This window comes from Notothenia rossii (genome assembly GCF_949606895.1).
Source record: "Notothenia rossii genome assembly, chromosome: 2".
Lineage (NCBI taxonomy): Eukaryota > Metazoa > Chordata > Actinopteri > Perciformes > Nototheniidae > Notothenia > Notothenia rossii.
Window position 1 is genome coordinate 79,235,243 of NC_136904.1, and position 19,489 is coordinate 79,254,731.

The 19,489-nt window shown below is 42.6% G+C and overlaps 1 protein-coding gene across 3 annotated transcripts in view; it reads right to left on the reverse strand.

Moving 5' to 3' along the window:
- Positions 1–110: 110 nt before the first annotated feature.
- The window catches only part of fmnl2a (formin-like 2a), a 46,414-nt gene continuing 27,035 nt past the window's right edge, over positions 111–19,489 (reverse strand). Inside the window, exons 6-27 of one of the 3 annotated variants that reach the window (XM_079666836.1) lie at positions 19,239–19,394; positions 15,986–16,094; positions 15,710–15,786; positions 14,632–14,725; positions 13,301–13,375; positions 12,320–12,430; positions 11,864–12,013; positions 11,234–11,335; positions 10,778–11,090; positions 10,483–10,680; positions 8,724–8,848; positions 8,430–8,632; positions 7,899–8,133; positions 7,712–7,780; positions 7,546–7,626; positions 7,335–7,464; positions 7,085–7,248; positions 6,898–6,999; positions 5,318–5,413; positions 4,771–4,891; positions 3,736–3,855; positions 111–1,943 (exon numbers count right to left, since the gene is read on the reverse strand). In XM_079666836.1, the coding sequence (XP_079522962.1) occupies positions 3,764–3,855; positions 4,771–4,891; positions 5,318–5,413; positions 6,898–6,999; positions 7,085–7,248; positions 7,335–7,464; positions 7,546–7,626; positions 7,712–7,780; positions 7,899–8,133; positions 8,430–8,632; positions 8,724–8,848; positions 10,483–10,680; positions 10,778–11,090; positions 11,234–11,335; positions 11,864–12,013; positions 12,320–12,430; positions 13,301–13,375; positions 14,632–14,725; positions 15,710–15,786; positions 15,986–16,094; positions 19,239–19,394 (2,803 nt within the window). In that variant the 3' untranslated portion in view covers positions 111–1,943; positions 3,736–3,763. The other 2 variants (XM_079666835.1, XM_079666834.1) reach the window with 2 other exon arrangements.

A 19,489-nucleotide genomic window follows, 5' to 3' on the forward strand; every position in this document is an offset into this window, starting at 1 on the left:
ACATAAAAAACCCTCCAGTATGTGTTATTCAGGATGAAAGTCATGTTGTGTAGCTTTCCCTTAATTCCACATCATTTCAGAAAGGAGAAAATCATACCCAGGGTAAACAGTTTTATATTCAATGTAAATAGTTTATTTGATCATATTCGTTGGAAATCTCATATCACCTATTTTAAAAAAAAGTTATTTTGACATAAGCACAAACTGCCTAAAATACATTTCTGGTGAAAAAAATAAAACATGCCAGTATTATCCAGTTAGATGTCGCTATTACAGACAGTGAAGAAAACAAAATGGAGATGAACGGCAGCACGTGATTCTGTGGAGATGATGGCAGTCACTGAGCCTCAAAACCAGCTGACCAATACAAGTTTATTTTAGATACCTCTTTTATGATTAAGAGGTTTAATGTACCAACACTTGAAATCAGAACGTGCTGCATGTTCCTGTATCTGAAGTTGAGGCTCCTGTGAAACACCAGTCAGCAAAGTAATGATTTGAGATGATTCAACACTACTGAGTCCGGCTGCATTTGGCTTAATTAAATATACAAACAAATGGAAACAAAAACTATAAGTTAAAATAACATTCAAGTTGTATAGCACAAAGCAATGAAAACTTTTTTTGTTTAAACAATATGTACAATATTAACCATCAGGTAATGTGAATTAGGTAAAAAGAAAACATGGTTTGTAGCAAAATATCTGTACATTTAGGTTTACTTTGTGTTGAGTACTTGTTTTTGACCGCAGACACACATTAGATGAAAACATGAGCTTAAAGAAATCCTTTCAGTGGTTAAATACTATACATTAAAATTACAATAGTGAGTAGACAGTAGCCTGGAATATAATCGATTTGTAGAAAGAAAAACAGTCGACAGAGATGAAATGCAAAGTCCAGTTATGACAATGAGACAGGGTTCAGCATATTGTGCAGTATTTACGTTTGGTATAAAATGTTTTCAATGTTGCTTTACAGGCTCATTCACTCCTGACTTGGTCCCAGAAACCAGACAAACTGCTGTGCTGCTACAGAAATGCAACATTTAAAATGGACGGTAGAGTTTATGAGAGCACTCATTGATTTTAGATCGACAAATTCAATCTTGATCCATTTACTTCAACAAATTATGGACGAGAAGTCGGCATCTGCCTGATATGTAAAATTCTCTTCTCTTGATTACTTTTTCATTCTCTTCTCATACTTTAGTAAAACAAATTACTTTTCTGATAACCTCTTTTAGGCCTGATCATCAGCACTTTTAGTCCGAGTTGGAAAAACCTCATGAGATAAGAAAGAGTGCAGGTTAAGCACATCGTATTGTAAAAGAGCACCGGAATGTACCGCGATGAAACAGAGCATCAAACCCAACACGTAAAGATGTCATATCTGTAACAGCTAAAGGGAGCGCGTCCCATACATTCTACATTACGTTCCCATCTCTTTACGTGGCTCTTAAGGCCACTGCAAGTCCAGTTTCACACATCGTCAAATTAAAGCCAGGTCAAGTGGTGTTGCTCGAAGTGGGAAATATTAAAAAAAACAGTCATCAGACAAACAAGACGGCGTGACATTAGCCCACAAAATCAGTTCAGGCACTTTGCTCGTCTAAGGTTTCAACCTTCCAGACACTTTCAATCCAGTCCCATACGTCCCAGTCCTTCATGGTGAAAAGCTGCTGCTACGCCACAGACATGGAATCATTCTTATGTAATATATATACATACTCATCTCTATGGTTGCTACACTTGTCATCTTTCACTTCTCGTCCTTCATTCTACATCCAACATCCTGTCTTACACATCCCCCCCCAGCACATGCACGTCTCCCTCGTCACACGACCACTTCGTTGTTGAGCGGCCGCAGGTTCTGATCATCGAAGCGTCTCCTGACACTCCTCCGCACAGCGTCTGCTCGCCTGTAAGGCTGATTCCTCAAATCTGAGGAGGAAGAAGGGGGGTAGGATGGGGGGTGGGGGGTGGATAAAAGAGCTGTCAGTCATCTTGTTGAGGTGTTTTGATGAGCCAACATGCTCAGAGTGCTGGCAGCCTGTCTGTCAACGCAGCATGAGTTCTACACAGAAGAGAAAAGGCCTTGCAGGTCAGCTGTCTCTGTGCATTACCACGGAGACAGGCTTAGGGTTTTTGACTTTGTAGAAAACCTTCCATGCATCTGGGGAAACCCCAAGATGCACCTTCATCGTAAAAAGGATGAATAAACGACTGAAAAGAGTAGCTATTTTTAACGTTAGACATTCAAGTTTACTGTTATGAAGGAGTGAAAGAGAGGGTAGAGGTATGTGGGTCCTAATTGAGAAGACAGTAAAAGAAGAAGGGAGGTAATAAAGGGATGCTTGCCAGGTTTGGGACACATCCACCACTACAGGTTTGCTACTGGACGAGTTCCTTACCCTCGAGTGGACATTGGGAAATTTAGTAATATTATTCTTCTTTAGGGCTAGATAAAGAGAAGACAAAGTGGAGGTTAGAAATGGAGGAGGAGGAGGCTGACCACAGCATGTCAGCCCGACATATTCACACCGGCTTTGCTAAGACAGCACTGTGAGAGCAAAGCAGGGGCAGCAGGCTGCATGGGGGCGGGGGGGTGTAGGAGAGTGTTAAGAGGAAGGAGTAGAGGATCAAAGCTTCTATCTTTTCTTTCTGTGTTATAAACTCAGGCTGCTTTGCGGAGGCGCTACCAGCAGGCCAGAGAAAGAGCCCGTTTCAAACTCCCAGTACAAGGCAGATGTGAACTGAAACAAACAGCAGGATTCTTACATTCAATAGCAGATACACCAAAACCCAACCAAAGCATGCAAGCCTCCAGAGGAATGGATTACTAATGCGTAATGACTATAAACAGGTGGAAGCCGGGCTGCAGGTTAGTAGCACACACACACAGTGCAAAGAGATACCAAAGACATAAAGAGTGCTGCAATGTAAGTGAGTATTCATATGAAGAAGTCATGCAGAGTATTGGTGAGCCAGCCTCATCACAGTGAGGTGAGCGGTCAGCAGGAGCAGGCAGAGCGTGTGGGCTAACAGTGAGATCAGGGATGCATTGTGGGAAAGAGATGAAGCAATCAGCATGCGAGAAGCTGTAACAGTAATGATATTTGATAACAAACATCCATTTATCATTAAAACACACAGGAAAGCAAGTTATAATGCCACAGGCACTTGGAAGATCTGTCATACTGCCATCTAGATTATGACTCATGAATAATATATATACAGAAACGCTTTATTAAATTGGATCTAACCAGTGAAAACTGTATATTATTTGATGTATGTGTTTGTTTACAATCAGTGACCACTAGATGGCAGTATGCAGCTAAGCACTTGATGAGAAAAATTACTCTACACTAATTTGAATCTCCTGTCAGTGCAGATAAGAGTAACCTTGGAGACCGTTTCCTCTGTGACATTATGGTTTGCCATGGTTGATAAAAAATAAATGATAAATGAGGCGTCACACTTCATGCAGGTGGGCAGAAAAAACTGTTATACCGACACCAAGTCATTGTAAGGAGGGAGAAAACATGTGAACACACGCAATCACACACACAAAGGCGTGTGTGCAAAAACCATGAGATCGGACTCGGTGCACAGTTGGGTCCAAAAGTGTGAGGGGAGGTGTGTGACGGTTTAAAAAAGGGAGGAAATGTGTCCAGAGGCATGCAAGGGAGGAGGAGAGAGAGGCATAAAGAAGAAAACGTTTTGTTCCAGCAACCTTAGAGAAGAGAGAGAGTTCTACAAGCTTAGTAATGGTACTCCTCATTGAGGGCGGGCTCGCAGAAGAACCGAGAGCCGCGCTTGGCGGTGCGGGCGGTAAAGGGCACTGTCTTCAGAACTGCATCGAGAACAAGGAGGACAACAGCCAGGACAAGACAAGACAAACACAGTATAAGACAAGCAGACTCCTACAGGTTTTAGCACTGGTTAGCGCTAAGCAATATACAACAACAGCATCGGGAGGGGCCGGGCTAAATGTCTTTCTGGGAGTTCATTCTAGCAGTTAAGGCTCCACTGAAGGGCCTGAAACAAACTTTACCATTCACTTATTCTGGCTTTGTTTGTTAATATACATCAAAGTTATATTGTTACAGAGATAACACTAAAAAACATTAACATTATTCCTGTGGTGGAAAAAGTCTGAAGGTAGTGTTAGGCCACAACTCAATGTAAATATACTCCTTTTTTTAAGTAAAATGTTCTTAAAATAAATTCTACTACTGTCCATGTCAGTTTAATCGCCCCTCAGAAGGCTCAAGATGTATTCATTTACATCCGATTAAATAATATTGTAAGATTTAGTCACATCCCGGCCCCGTCTATGTACAGATGTACAGTGTTACAAAGCAATGACAGAGCAGACAAGATAAGCAATGATCATAGAACACATTGAGCTGAGTGTCAGTGCATGTTTGTACTCATTAGGTTACCCTTTAGTTCTCAAACATCTGACAGAGCCAAAGTCATTGAGTTAGTTGGTTTAGATTCCCCTTGTTAATGACTGAATTTATAGCATTAAAGAGGACCTTCATGCAGAGTGCCCCCCGTGTGTGTGTGTGTGTGTGTGTGTGTGTGTGTGTGTGTGTGTGTGTGTGTGTGTGTGTGTGTGTGTGTGTGTGTGTGTGTGTGTGTGTGTGTGTGTGTGTGTGTGTGTGTGTGTGTGTGTGTGTGTGTGTGTGTGTGTGTGTGTGTGTGTGTGTGTGTGTGTGTGTGTGTGAATGCAGGGAGAGCATCCAGGCCAGTGTGTCGTTACCCGTGATGATGTCCTCTATCGCTCCATCTTTGCCTTCGTAGACATGGCGGCTGTCTTTCACCTGTTTCTTCCTGAGCTCCTGGATCAGCTCTTGCTGCTGCCGCTTGCTCTTATGAGGAGACTGAGGAGAGACATTGTTAAACATTTATTAGTAAGTTATACTCTGAGTCACAAGTCAGTCATTTCTACAAGTGATTCTGCCACTCGTTATTTCCCTTGGCTCAGATCATAGTTCTTTTGCTTGAAACATCCTCTGTAAGTTAGTACATGTGTAAGTTCATTAAACCATTAAGGGAAGTTAACGGCTGATCCTGAGTCAGTGTGATGTGGCTCAGCCGGGCGTCAGACCTAGATATAACTGTACCCGGCAGGCTCCGTTAATCCTGTGATCAGGAGGAGGGAGGATGAAGAGGTAAGGGGAGGAAGAGGAACCGGCTTACCTTCTGCTCACTGTGATCCACTGTGGCCTCGTAAAAAATAGGGGAGAGGGTATAGGGAGGGAGGGGATGTGAGAGAATAGAGGAGTGGGGTTAAGGGAATGACTTACCTTGGTGTCTTCCTCCATCATGGCCTCCTGTTCTAAAAGCTTCTCCATCAAAAGCTGCTCCTGTCTCTTTTTATGCTCATTGTCCTCTTCTGCTTGCTGAGGAGATGAAATACAAATGTCACACGGTTACAAAATGTTGAAATATGCAACTGTGTACGTTACAGCAAAGTATGCTGCTGAGATGATATGAGAAACTCAAACAATGCATGTGCTGCTCAAGCTGAGATTCTATTTCAGTATCATAAATGTGATTAATGAGGTCCTTAGTGTGGTTAGATTAGAAGTGCACTAAAACATGGTGGGATGTTTTTGTTTTAAAATGTGACTTTAGATTGGTGTAGAAGAAACGGCTTCTCTTTGTATCCCACACTGACCCTCCCTAGACGCTGCTGTGACTTAAAGGGGAACTCTTCCAATGTTACACTTCAAAGACTGTTTACAGGTCTTGGGGAGTACTACTGTGAGGAAAAAAGTGATATAAGCCTTTTGTGGCCACAAAGACAGCTAAAGGGATTCCAGCGATGTCCCTTAAGGCAGCGTCGTTTGGGGCTGAAGACTACAAGCTTAGAAAATGACAGAAATCAGGGGGTGTAAATAAAGAAAGTGTGTCATTCCTGTAGGCTGCTCCTCATCGCTACTTGAGGATATTTTGGCCACTTCTAGCATAGCTCAGCTGAATAAAAGACTGTCCAATATGAGTTTGAGGTTATCAAAGTATTGTTGGATTCTTCTTTAAAGTAGTATGTGTCATTTTGTGTCATTCCTATGAGGCAGTGGTTCCCAACCTGGGGGGGGGGGTGCGCCAGGCCTCAGATGATTTGAGACCAAATATCATATTTAGACTTTTTTTCTTTCTTTTTTTTTTTACATATAATTGTAACGCAATACATGATTGTTGCTAAAAGCCTTGTCTCTACATTACAACAAAATGTAAAAAATAATTGATTAATTAATTTTCAAGTTAGTAGCTATTAAAGGCATAAAAAGACAGAAATGTATAATTCTTTCTTTAATAGAAATGTTTCCTCTGCGTGTGAGGTGTCCAAACCAGGCTTTTCTGGATAAGCCCATTTTTAAAACATAGTCATTGTCCATGCCGGTTTCAGTTGGATTATTTGTCACAGTTACTCCGATCAGATCGGTCTCCTCCATTTTGTAGAGTATTTACGACTTTTGAAATCCACATAAACACATCGGCAAAATCCGGCTTACTTTGAGCATGTGTTTTAAACAGTTTAATCCCTTTGTCAATTGTTTCCACTTGCGCCGTCCTTTAATTTCTTCATACAGCGGGAATCCAAATGAATGAATCCTGAGTCCAATAACCATCAAAGTCACTCCAATAGTGCTCCTTAATTACGCTTTCATCCTCCTTCAACAACATACTTCACCTTCTTCCAGTTTGTGACAGGAGTTGTAGCATTTTTGAGACTTTTAAACTTTAATTACTGCAGTTGCGCCCCCGCCCCCCCTTGGATGTGTGTGGGGGGGGGGCGCAACTTCCAACAGGAGTCATTTGGGGGGGCTCTTGGGAAAAAAGGTTGGGAACCCCTGCTATGAGGGATGTTTATGGAACTCACCCTGTAAGCCCTAATAAACCGCACAAACACGGGGAAGAAGACGGAGGGTGGCGTGGTTTTGGAGTTCTCCCCGAAGAACTTCACTGCCTCGTCAAAGGCATCCTTTCAAAGACAGACAGTTGACTTGGTTAGAAAACACTTCACTACAAGAAAAGAGCCGTAACATAGCGAGCTGTGTTTAGATTACCTGTGCAATCTTGGCATCCTCCTGCAGCTTCTTCAGCTTGTTCTCATTGTGTGTGATGAAGTCTTTGAGCATGGTGTTGTGTCCGTGCATGCTGTACTCTCTCTTGGTCAGCTCCATGCCTCTCTGCAGCTCCCTCACATCCATCAGGACGTTGTCCAACGACACTGTGAACAAAAGCAGACATAGATGAGTGCACAGGAAACGTAGAAATGTGTGATAGGCAGCAAACACATCTGACTGCACGGCTCACCTGCTGCAGCTTTCTCCACGTAGTGCAGCTCGTTGTAGAAGAGCGCAACCTGAGAGTACTTCTCTTTGACTACGTTGGCTATGTAGTGTAACAGCGTTAGCTTACGGTCTGTCGACTTGGTGTCGAGTAGCTGAAGAAGAAAAAAACAAACTTTAGAAAACATCTGTGCAGAAAAAGTGAAAGGCTTTAAACTCACAGACAGGAAACTGACCAAGTCTAAACTTTGCAGCTTGAACCCGTACACTGCTCCTCTTTTGCTGCTGTTCATGTAGTTCCCGAGGGCCAAGATGATCTGGAGAACAAGAGAGAACACTGTAAGCTAAACTTTGCAACCATTTCAACCTTAAGTTCAGTCCACACACAAATGATTGATTTACCTCTAGAATTTTCTTCAGCTTCTGTGACGACTTGATAGAAACAGAAGCTGCAATGACTGCATGGATTTGCTGTGGGGGAAGCGAAGAGGAAGGCATGAGGAGATTTGCATTAACTTTCTATAGTCATCCCAAAATAATGCCCCACTTTTTGTATAGACAGAAAAGGGTTAGAGATCCCAGTTCTCACCGGCGTGAGCATCTGAATGCTCTCACTGAAGTTCCCGATGAACGCCATGATGGTCATCTTATTCATGAGCCTCTCGATCTTGCTGAACTGCATCATGAAGCGGTCCTCGCCCGTCAGGCTCTCCAGCGGTTTGCGCTCCTTCTCAAACTGCCGCATGACTTTCACCTCGTGCTCTGTGGGCTGGAAGCGCATCAGACACTCAACGTAGTCCACCGGCAGAGTGCGCAGGTCAAAGCTGAGAGAAGGGCAGGAAAAGACCATTTAATGCCATGTGGTGTTGGAGAAAAAGAAAAATGACTGATGATAGGAAAATAAAGTCACAACCAAATAAGAAAGTGAGAAACTTGTAAAAGAAAAAATAAAGATTATATTTTCACAACATTTCAGGTAAAAAAGGTTAATCCAGAACTGAATTTATAATTAAAAACAACAATCTTTACAATATCTTGTTGTAGAAAAGTACATGGAAGAGAAGAATAAGCATGTAAGAACACTAGAAGGATCTGGGTCTTTTATTTTGAAGGGGCTTACATCTGAATGGCCTTGGAGATCTCCTCGGGACTCTTGCCCACTTTCCTCAGTGTGATGGCCAGGTTCTTGGCTCTGTTGGAGTCCAGCAGCGTGATCTTGTTGGGCCCCTTCTGGATGACCTTCTGTTTGCTGGAGGTGAGGTCGATAGCTGGGCCCTGGGCTTTTGTCTTAAACATCTCCTCAAACTCGTCCACGTTCAGGTCCTAAAAGACGTACACAAAGACTCTGTTAATGTTCTGTTCTCATAAAATGGGGTCAGATGTAAGCAGACTCATACTGAGGGCAGACTCATACCTCGAGTATCCTCTCGTCATCGATCTCATTGAACACCGTCCCGTTGATCTGGTTTGGTTTCAAGGCGACCCAGTTAAAGACAGGCATACGGAACTTTGTCTTGATGGGTTTCTTGATCTTAACCGCTGCACAGGAAACAGAAGAGTTAACACAGCGTCCTTAAACACAGAGTACACACACTCACATTCACACACGTGCAGGTGAAGGGGTGGATTGGTGAGATGACCATTTCAATTCTGAAAGGACACAACCCTACTACAAGTTGATCTATTTGAATTTTATTGGGAAAGAACGCTTCCTTAATTGAAACAAAATGAGGTCACTTGGTCAGCAGCGTGCAGCCTGTTGGTAGAAGAATAAGTCTAAAAGGAACACCCTGTGCAGTAAATGGATATGCTGAGGATTTCCTGCACTATTTATCGCACAGATTATGGCTATTTGTGACCACCTGGGCTGATTCACTGGAGCTGCACAGCGAGGTGGCGCCATGCTTAGCCACAGGGACAAGGTGTCAGCAGGGACAGAGATAAGGCCGCCATGAGAAGGTAAACAGCATTCCAACTCTGGTACTCTCTATCATCAGCGTGCCACGGCAGGTCACTCTGTTTCAGCATGCAAACAACACTGAGAGATGTGGCAATACTCCATTCATACAAACAAACACATACACTTGAACAAAACTACAGCAAGGGGTGAATCATGCAGGATTTTGAAATATGGTATTTTCATTGTTTGAAATCATCAGAATTGTTCACAGGAAGTTTCAACACGAGAGGAAAACAGCTGCATGACGAAATAATTCATGAAGTCAAAGTGCACAGATTTTTGTAATATGTGGTTCTGAAATGCTGCCAAGCTCATGTTAGAAAAAGAGATAATGTGTTTGAGAAACGTGAAAACTCTTTCTAAGGGACATGAATTACACAAATGGGACTTTTGTGTTGGTTTTCTACTGAGATACAAAGACTGAAAATACCATTTTCAAAAAGTTGTGATAAAGGAAGGGGACAGAGGGGGGAACAAAACACAGAACACGACAAGCAGAACCTACAGGAAAGTTTGATGGGTCCCTCTGGTTGGCAGAAAAAGAAACAATCCAAAGATAAATCGTTAAGAAATTGGCAGTTAGTGAGAAAGCGTACACATGCCCATCTCAAACACACAGTAAAGGATGTATTTGTTTAAAACTTAAAAGACTTTTATTTGAATGACTGACATCACTGTTTTGTATCTCAGGAAGTTTTGCTTACACACGCATCATGCACACCCCGGAAAATGCACCCACATCTACATGCAGTAGAGAGAAGTCTCAATGAGTCACATGGGGGGCGGGGGGGTCTGACCTTTTATTGATCAATAATCTAAGCAGTAGCATGCCTTTTAATACATTTGATATGCAACGTTCATTTAGTAGGTTAAGTGTCAGACACAAATACGGTCAACTCAACTCTGATGGGCTGATGGGGTTGAACTTGTCTGCTATTTATTAAACATACAAATACATATAAAGACTAACTTTGTTGAACAAAAGGTAATCAGTTGCAAAAGGCTTATTAAAGCCTGGACGTCACATGCATGCAACTGCTTCACTAAAGCCTCCCAGCAGCACCTCCTGCCTTTAAAGTGTTCAACCTTTAAAATGAGCAACGGGGGAAAGCAGTTGGGAAATGAATCTAATATAACGGAAAATAGCAAATAAAACACACATAACTCACACAGAGACACACACCTGACTCAAACGTGTATGAGACGACCTTACCTGCTAACCCGGAGTTCATGATGACAGTGGGCGTCCCACAGCCAGGCAGTGGGGGGGCTCCAGGAGGAGGCGGAGGAGGTGGTGGGGCTGAGAACTGTGAGAGTGGGCCTGGTGGAGGAGGCGGAGGGGGAGGCGGGGGAGGAGGTGGGGGAGCTGCTGCTGCTGCTGCTGCAGGGATGGCTGACGGTCCGTTTGACACTAAGAGAGAAGAACGACGCTCAATAACACTTTTCAACAGAAATGCAAACTGATTATTATTTCAGCTTAAATGCTATTAAACTCATTTTAAACCCACATGTGCCGTTCAGTGGCAGTGGGGGGGCTGGCGGAGGTGGAGGTGGACCCGGCGATACGACTCCCATATGATTGGGACTGTAGGCAGCACCGTTCCCTCCCATCACAGCACCCGGCAGGCCCTCTGCCCCCGAGGGGGGGGAGGGCAGGATGGAGATGTCTCCGTCTCCCTTCTTGTGGATCTTGATGGTGCCTTGTCTCTCCAGCTCGTGGATCTTCCTCTCCAGGTTACTCTGCCGCTGGATGGCCTCGTCCTTCTCCTTCAGCACCAGCCGCAGCGAGTGCACCTGAGAGCTGGCGTCTTTGTACACTTCCTGTGTGTGAGATGGACGGACACAGTGAGTTAAGATTAGTTAAGGAAGTCTTTTCTAACTCATGATTTGTGTTTAGTGTTTATTGTGTGTAATAGTGAGTGTCTAATGGAAACCTAAAAGACACATGTGAGTTTGAGACTGACCCTGATCGATTCAAGGTCCTTGTTCCTTTGCATCAGCTGCTTCTCCAGCTCCACGATCTTTGACATGGCCTCATTCTCCGTGTCCAGCAGCTTCTCTGTAATCTAAAATGATAAATAGCCAGGAAATTAAGTTGTTGCGGTAGCAGCTTCCAACTAAATATGTTAACATAGACACCGGATTTTGAAGACTTCAAAGTTCTAAATGTTACATAAAGTATGTGTCCTTATAAAGTGAGTAGTTCTTGAGATAGACCGATCCTATATTCACCCCAAATTAGGAAATGATATTGTTATAGCAGCAATGTGTTCAGGCATTAAAATACTCAAAAGTTGAAATAAAGAATAAATATAATTAAATAAAAATGAACAAACAGCAAATATATACATATCAACAGCAGAAAACTAAAATATCACAAAGAATACACAATATAAAATATTCTGGATAAATTAGAATGCTCAAAATAAAATGTATTGTAATTAGCAACATGGTAGCAGCGTCTAACTCAATATGTGAACAGACTACAGATTTTAAGGAATTCTAAGTGTCCTTATAAAGTGAGCACTCTGTCTTTTTAAAGTGTCTGGCAGTTAAGGGAAAGCATGAGATCATAGGCTGTGGGGGGCTCTCACATGTGACATGTTCTCCTCCAGCTCCTCCACACGCTCCAGCGCTGCGTTTTTGGTCTCTGCATCCTCCAGAAGGGCTCCCACGTCAAACACATTGTCCAAGTAGGCCTGGATCTGAACCTGCAGCTTGTCACTCTCTGTATGCTTTAGTTTCTGGAGAAAAATGCACACCAAAGTAAAGATATGATAACATTCAGACAGTTAGGGAGTGAGAGGTGGGAGACATTTGCTTCTTCAGTTCTAAGCCGACATCTCAAACCCCGAAGCCAGCATTGATCTCATCTGAGACGAGGATTTAAAGAACTGACAGATATTTCTTCTGAGGTCATGGAAAACACATTATTGACTGCTTCTCTGTGTAATGACAACCTCTGCTCTGTCTGGGCTGAGCTGAATATCAAGAGCGGGAGTGTTTGGTCTGTCTGTGAATGTTTCCTACAGCATTACGTCTCAACTCACGTCTAAGTAGTCGTCCAGACACAGCTTGGTGAAGTCGAACTGTAGGTGAACTCTGAAGTTCATGTCCTCCACGGAGTGCACAACTATGTTGATGAACTGCATACAGGCCACCTTGGGAATAACAACAGAAGAAAGAGTGAACTAGTGAACCGCAGAAACAGTATACTTTCTGAAGGTTTTTTCAATCATGCATATAATGTGTGTGTGTTAATGACACTGTGAAATGATGTAATGCTTACTATCACATCTAAGGCCTTTCAATCTGGCTTCCACTGACATTGTGTGTATAAAGCTTTATTATTATTATAGCTGCTTTGCGGGTAGAGAAGCATATCTGGCAGATAAAGAGGATCTGAAAAAACTAATTAACAGAAAGAAACAGTTCAACTCCATTGCCTGCCTCATGGGAAGCTGCGTAAACAGATCCAGGAGGCTCTTCTTCCCACAGTGCATGAAGCACACACACTTCTTCTCACCCTGACATGGCTTAATGAGCTATCGGAAAGAGGCTCTGTTGTCGCTGTGTGACAGGGCAGCTTTGACAGAGTGTGTTTGCTTTACTGCTGCTGTCAGACGACGGCCTATCAAAAGGACTGTGAGTGGACTTGTGACGTGAAGCCCTTCACTCATAGCATCTGTTGGATTTCACTCACGCGCACATGCAGTGTTTGCCTCATATCAATTAAGACACTTAGATGGACACACACACATTGAGTAAAATACGGTCAACGTTGGCACTTTCTTCACAGCGTCTTTTAATCTTATCTGCCAGAGCAATTAGCACTCCTCTGCCTGGAAATGACAGACTTGGCAGAGCTTATGGTCACTCCAGTTTGATGCGCCACATATCTGCGGTGTGTGACTTAAATTAGAGGGCTCTTACAAAGACTGATAGCCGAGTGTGTATCTTCAAACTGGAAGCAAAGCTGCACTCTTTGTTGGGTTATTGTTCAGTTATGTTTAAATGTCTATATTTCATACCATGAAGTCGATGTTGTTGTCCTCGTTTTTGAAATACTCCATCAGCCTCTCAAACCGCTGTGTCTCGATACACACCTGCAAAACAAAACACATCTCACTTATTCCATTTATTGCAGTTTAGGTGTCGAGAGCAACCAGAAGGCATTTATGCACCAATCACTGCCTGAGACAAAAACATTTTTCATTTGTGCTTTAACTTTTGTGACACACAGTGACACTAGACGAATGCTTTTCTATCAATATTAACGAGAACTGTTATGTCATGGTGCCTTTAATATCACCAATCCCAGTCAGAAAACCAGAGGTCATCATTATTTGGTGAAGATGAAAATAAAATGCTGCTTAATACATCACAGCTCGCCATGACCTCGGATATTCATGACCTGCTGCTGGAGTGCATCTGTGTTCAATATTGCTTATGGGAAAACTTGTATCACATGTACTGTCGTAATTTTCCCATGCTTATGGGAGATAAGAATGATTAAAAATAAAAAGAAGGAGAGATGCTCTACAGATCAGACAGTTCATCTGGAGGGCAATGAGGGAGATGGAGCATGATGAAGAATTGAGAATGAAGGGAGGGAGGAAGAGGAGAGTGCATATCCAAAAACCTCGGAACAATGTTTGAGTCTCAGCCTGCAGCCCCTTCATCACTCACAGGATATCAAAGTCAGTACAGAGGGCTTTTTTAAAATGGACCACCATAATGTGCCCTCAATTCACTGCAGAAAGATACGGAAATGTGAACGAGTTCTCAAATGCTTCCAGCAGCCTACACTATCATGACACCAAGTTTAATCTCATTAGTAGAGCTACGTTCTCCCTTAGCCTTCTTCTCCTTCTAATGCCATTACCACTGAGATCAACACTCAATATTTCATTCAGGGCTGTAAATATTGCATTAACTGCAGTCGGCCAATTTTTTGCGGGGCCTATGCTATAAAGTTTGGCTGCTGTTAGCTCCAACGCCCCTCCCACTCTTTCCTCCAGCAGCCAGAATACCTTATCCAGATAGACATGGGTCAGCCAAGGCTGTCTTTTTGCATATTTTTGCTATTTTGCGCTTTGATGTGTCTGCTAAATCTAGTTAACACACTTTAATTTTTTTCTCTGGTAGCTAAGTGTGTCCTGATGTGCTATTCAGCTAAAACAGAGTGTGTAATCTGTTGACAAAGAGCTCATTATATGATGCTATCCTGAGGAATCTGCTGCTCTCACATCTGCCGGCAAAGCATTCCTCCAGGGCTGAGTCACCGTTTGAAATGCACAGTCGAATGTAATGACATATCTGTCTCCTCAGACCCCACTTTCCCTCTCCGTGCAGCTCGTACCTCCTTAAAGTTGTCGAACGCAGAGAGAATAATTTCATGGCCTCCTCTCACGAGACAAACTGCCGCCAGGAGCTCCAAGACTAGAGCTTTAGTTCTGCAAAACAGGGAGATAAATAAAGACGAGGATGGTTAGTAAAGGACAGCCAGCACTGCGGCAACCTGTACTTTAACACAGAGCAAACAACGCAGCGTGATTTAAGGTCCTGCCAAAGCTGAAGTTGTAGTTTGGATATACATGGGTGATAATTACAATGTATATTATGTTGTGTATATATATCCTATAAATATTAATTCGCAACATGGACTAACTCTTAGTAACTTGGAAAAAATAACTCTGTGGTGTGAAACTTGATAGAAACAAAATAAAAGTCCATATTTTTAGCTTATCCATTACATTAAAAGGCAAGTTTTAAAAATGAACGCGCGCGCGTGTGTGTCCAGTCTCCAGTTCATTCATGCAGGATTTCTCAGGATGAGATGATATGTGACAGGTGATGCGAGCAGTTTCACATCCACTTTTGAGGAAACCCTTGAGCCTCTGGGCACAAAGAACGAACACACACACACACACACACACACACACACACACACACACACACACACACACACACACACACACACACACACACACACACACACACACACACACACACACACACACACACACACACACACACACACACACACACACACACACACACACACACACACACACACACACACACACACACACACACACACACACACACACACACACACACACACACACACACACACACACACCTGTTTGCTGTCTCGGTGAGCAGCTGCCCGTGTGGCGGAGTGTGCCAGAGGTGACCAGTCCTGTCTGTCGGGATGGATGTGCCCGAGAGCTACAAAGAAACTCTCACACTGTGCAGGTGCACTGAGGCTAATGTTTGGACTCTGAATGTTCCATTATGGGTTGGGGTCTGTTGGTATTATATCTGGATTTGTTGAGCTCTAAATGCTATACAATTCCTTTGAGTGAGATATTTTATTTCCGGTGTGTATGTATATGTAAATAATAATGGAAATTGTGATTTTCAGTTGAACTTACCTTGGGTTTTTGTTGTTGAGACTTAGTGCAATTTCATTCACAGCATGTGGGTGGGACATGACCATGTTGAAGCCATACTAGGAGATGAAGAGCAAACAAGATGGAGAGAGACAGATACAAATAAGCTAATTAACAGAGAGGAAGAGCATGAGGTGCATCCCCCTGCATAATAAATGAAACGTGGAGCATTAGCAGTGGGACAAATTGAATTAGGCTGCAGTTAGATAAGTGTGCTTTAGTCCAGAGGGACATGCAGTCTGTGTGCACAGGACTGACCTGGTAATTCATGATAGCACGCAGGCACATGATGCAGACGTGGACATCATCTTTCTTGCAAACCAATCTGGAGTTTTTCAGAGTTCTCCGGCTCGGCAGTGTGTTGGAGCTAAAAAACAAAAGATAGAAAAGACAAAAGACATTTAGTGACGAGAGGAACGTTTTTTACCAAAAGAAAAAAGGGAAAACCTTTGAGTTTCTGAACACAAACAAAAGTGCACGAGGCCCAGATAAATAAGAAAACAGATGCTATTTGTGAATGACTCTCCATCACACACCACCTACTTCACATAGGGAGGCTGTTAAACTGCCACACCACGTTACATTAACACACACAAAGGCCATATAATCTACAGCCTTCGCCAGGGGCAACAGGATGCCCCCTTTCAATTGTTTTAAGTGTATGTCCTTAACAAAGATATCACTTATAGCTAACACAATAGAAGCAAGTCATTTGCATGCAACACACTGACTGTGCTGCTTTGTGTGGACAAAAACAAGGCATTTTTTTTTTTCCTGGTGCAACTCTCACAATAAGAAAAAGAATGCTGGAGCAGCAGTATTACTGAATGATATGCAGAGCCAGTCAGAGCGAAACGGTTTATTTTCAGACTTTTGTCACGAGGTTCAATCACCGCCCTGAGTTCTGGGGGAAAATGTGTCTTCAGGCTACTGATAGGCACGGCTCCCATGTCTGACTTAGCTGTGAGTCACAACATTGTGTGAGTGTGAGTGTGAGTGTGTGTGTGTGTGTGTGTGTGTGTGTGTGTGTGTGTGTGTGTGTGTGTGTGTGTGTGTGTGTGTGTGTGTGTGTGTGTGTGTGTGTGTGTGTGTGTGTGTGTGTGTGTGTGTGTGTGTGGTTCAAAGACAGATGTAGAACTATTTTTGAATCATGAATGTTTGTTGATGTACAAAATGTTTCAGTTAACCATGTCTTAAAAATGTTGTCTAATGTTTACTTTGTTAGTTTGTATGTCATTTAAATAATAAGCATTCTACTTGAGCAGGATGTGGCAACAATCCTAAAAAGGTGTTCTCCCGGTAAGCCACATCCAAAACGGAGGCGTGGCACAATTTTGAGGAAATGAGTATACAATATTTCTTAATCTCAAAGTGAAGATAAATGATTATACAATATGTTACACCTTGACCTGCTTTGACTTGTCTGAAATTACTCAACTAAACTTTTATATCAAACACTGCAACTTGAATATGACTCCAAGGAGGAAAGGAGTTGAAAACTGAAGGAAGAGGAGAGCTGAGTGGACAGCTTTATTCTCTTCAATCAGAGAATCCTTCCCTGAATGTGAATATTTAATGTCAATTCCCAAAACAGCTTGTGCACAACAAATAACACCACAGAACAACACTGAATACTACATGTATAAATATAAGATACAGGTCTAACACAGCTATGTATTTCCAGCACATTCCATACCGTCGTATTTCAGAGCACTTTGGGCAGCTCAGTGTGCTTGGTGTCCTTCAAGATGGCAGTTTGAAGAAGACATATACAAGTATTAATTTGACACCCATTGGATCTTACATTATTCTAAATCAAAGCTAAGCTAAAGCGAGATAAGCACAATAAGGGACAGATATTCTGTATTATGGATATTAAAGAATGTATAAACCACAAGAGCAAATGCTTCAAAAACTATTAGCAGGAATCCAAAATACAGAACATGGTTAGAGGCTACCTACGCCGAGCCTTCACTTTTACAGGGCTTTTGTTGAAACTAGGCTAGCTTCTGCACAGAATGGCATTTAGGGAGCCACACAAGCAGCACACAGGCACAGAGGCAAGAACAATGAGGGAAGAAAAACCCATTTGCTCCGAGGAGAGGAGAATTCAGTCTTGAGCGCGGGAGGGAAGGCTAGCAGTACAAATAATTCACATCCCCGACACAGACAGCGGGACAAATAAACTGGGCAGCACTAGCAGGGAGGTATAAAGTACAATGAGGCAGGGGAATTGTGTGTGCGTGTGTGTGTGTGTGTGTGTGTGTGTGTGTGTGTGTGTGTGTGTGTGTGTGTGTGTGTGTGTGTGTGTGTGTGTGTGTGTGTGTGTGTGTGTGTGTCTTGGGAGGGAGCAGGGATGCAGGGTAAAGCTGCAGAGGGCTCAGCAAAGTGAGAGACCTGCCTTCTGTTGATGACTGGCAGACATAGGAGCAGATGACTATAGAGGAACACCAGGACAGAGCAGAAGAGACAGTCAGCCTCACTGAAGACACTGTTACACACACTGTAGACGCTGATGACACAAGGGTACATCCGGAGGAAGCAAATGTGTGTGTGATAATCTGATATGGGCCAATATTGATAATATAGGTGTAACAATTCAAAAAACAATGAGTCAAAGAATAAATATGTCCTGATGATGATTAAACAAGCCATCACTGTTTGGAAATCATTGCGGATTAAAAACATGTCATGATAGCTTGAATAGTGTAATAGGTGCGGCTTTCATATCTAAGACTATCTACGACTGATTGCAAACTCTAAATAGAATTAAACAAAAATACCTGAATGCCACATTTACTTATTTCACATGTGTTACTTAAAGTACTTTTGAGACAATAAGCAACGGAAAATAAGTTTTGATTACCATGCAAGGATAATACTAAAGAGGCATGTGCCTCATTGGATCAATGGTGCTCTGTGTACAGTGTGTTCAAGTTAACCTCTTCAAACTAAAGGATTAGAGGTCACAGAAGTCATAGCGGGTGCTGTACTGAAACATCAATGGCATGACATGGAGGATTAGTGAAATAATGCACAAATGAATGGGATTTATTCTTCAGAGCCACATTAGCATCAACTTAAACATTTACTTCTGTGAAATCTTCTGCTCGGGATTTGGAGTTAATATGTTTTTTTGATCTTCATAAAAAAAAAAACAGACTTGGTGATTGAACAGATGTTTCAGTCTGTCACATAAAAACCTGCTGTCATGTGTCTCATCATCATGTGCAAAATCAGCCTGTGTTTGACAATCCTAAAAACCTAGACAAATAGTTTGCCTTATGCTGCAGAAATGTGTCTTAAGCCATTTAAAGTCTTACAGACCTCATGACTACATAAAAGGGCTGCTGAGGCATCATATGAATGGTGTGACTTCTCAAAATAATCACAATACAAACACGATGCTCCAGATAAACACTTGGTACAGTAAACTGCAAACACAGAAATCACACAAACACGCATGGGTATTGGTAAATCTTCTTAACCATCAATGTGTGTCCTTATTTACCGTATCGTGGAATGTCGCCCAGCTCGTGTGATGCCGTTCCCACTGAGAGACGACGGCAGGGTGCCTCCTCCATGCAGGTCTTCTATAGAGCGGCTCCAGGGCTTTGACTTGTCCATAGGAGCATCTGGGTTGTTCTCCTCACAGTCTCCATCAAACCTGCACCAAGTAAACAACACATATAATAAGAAACTACACAGTATGCATTCACTTGCCAATAGTTCAAGCTTTATTGAAGCCATTACAATATGTTT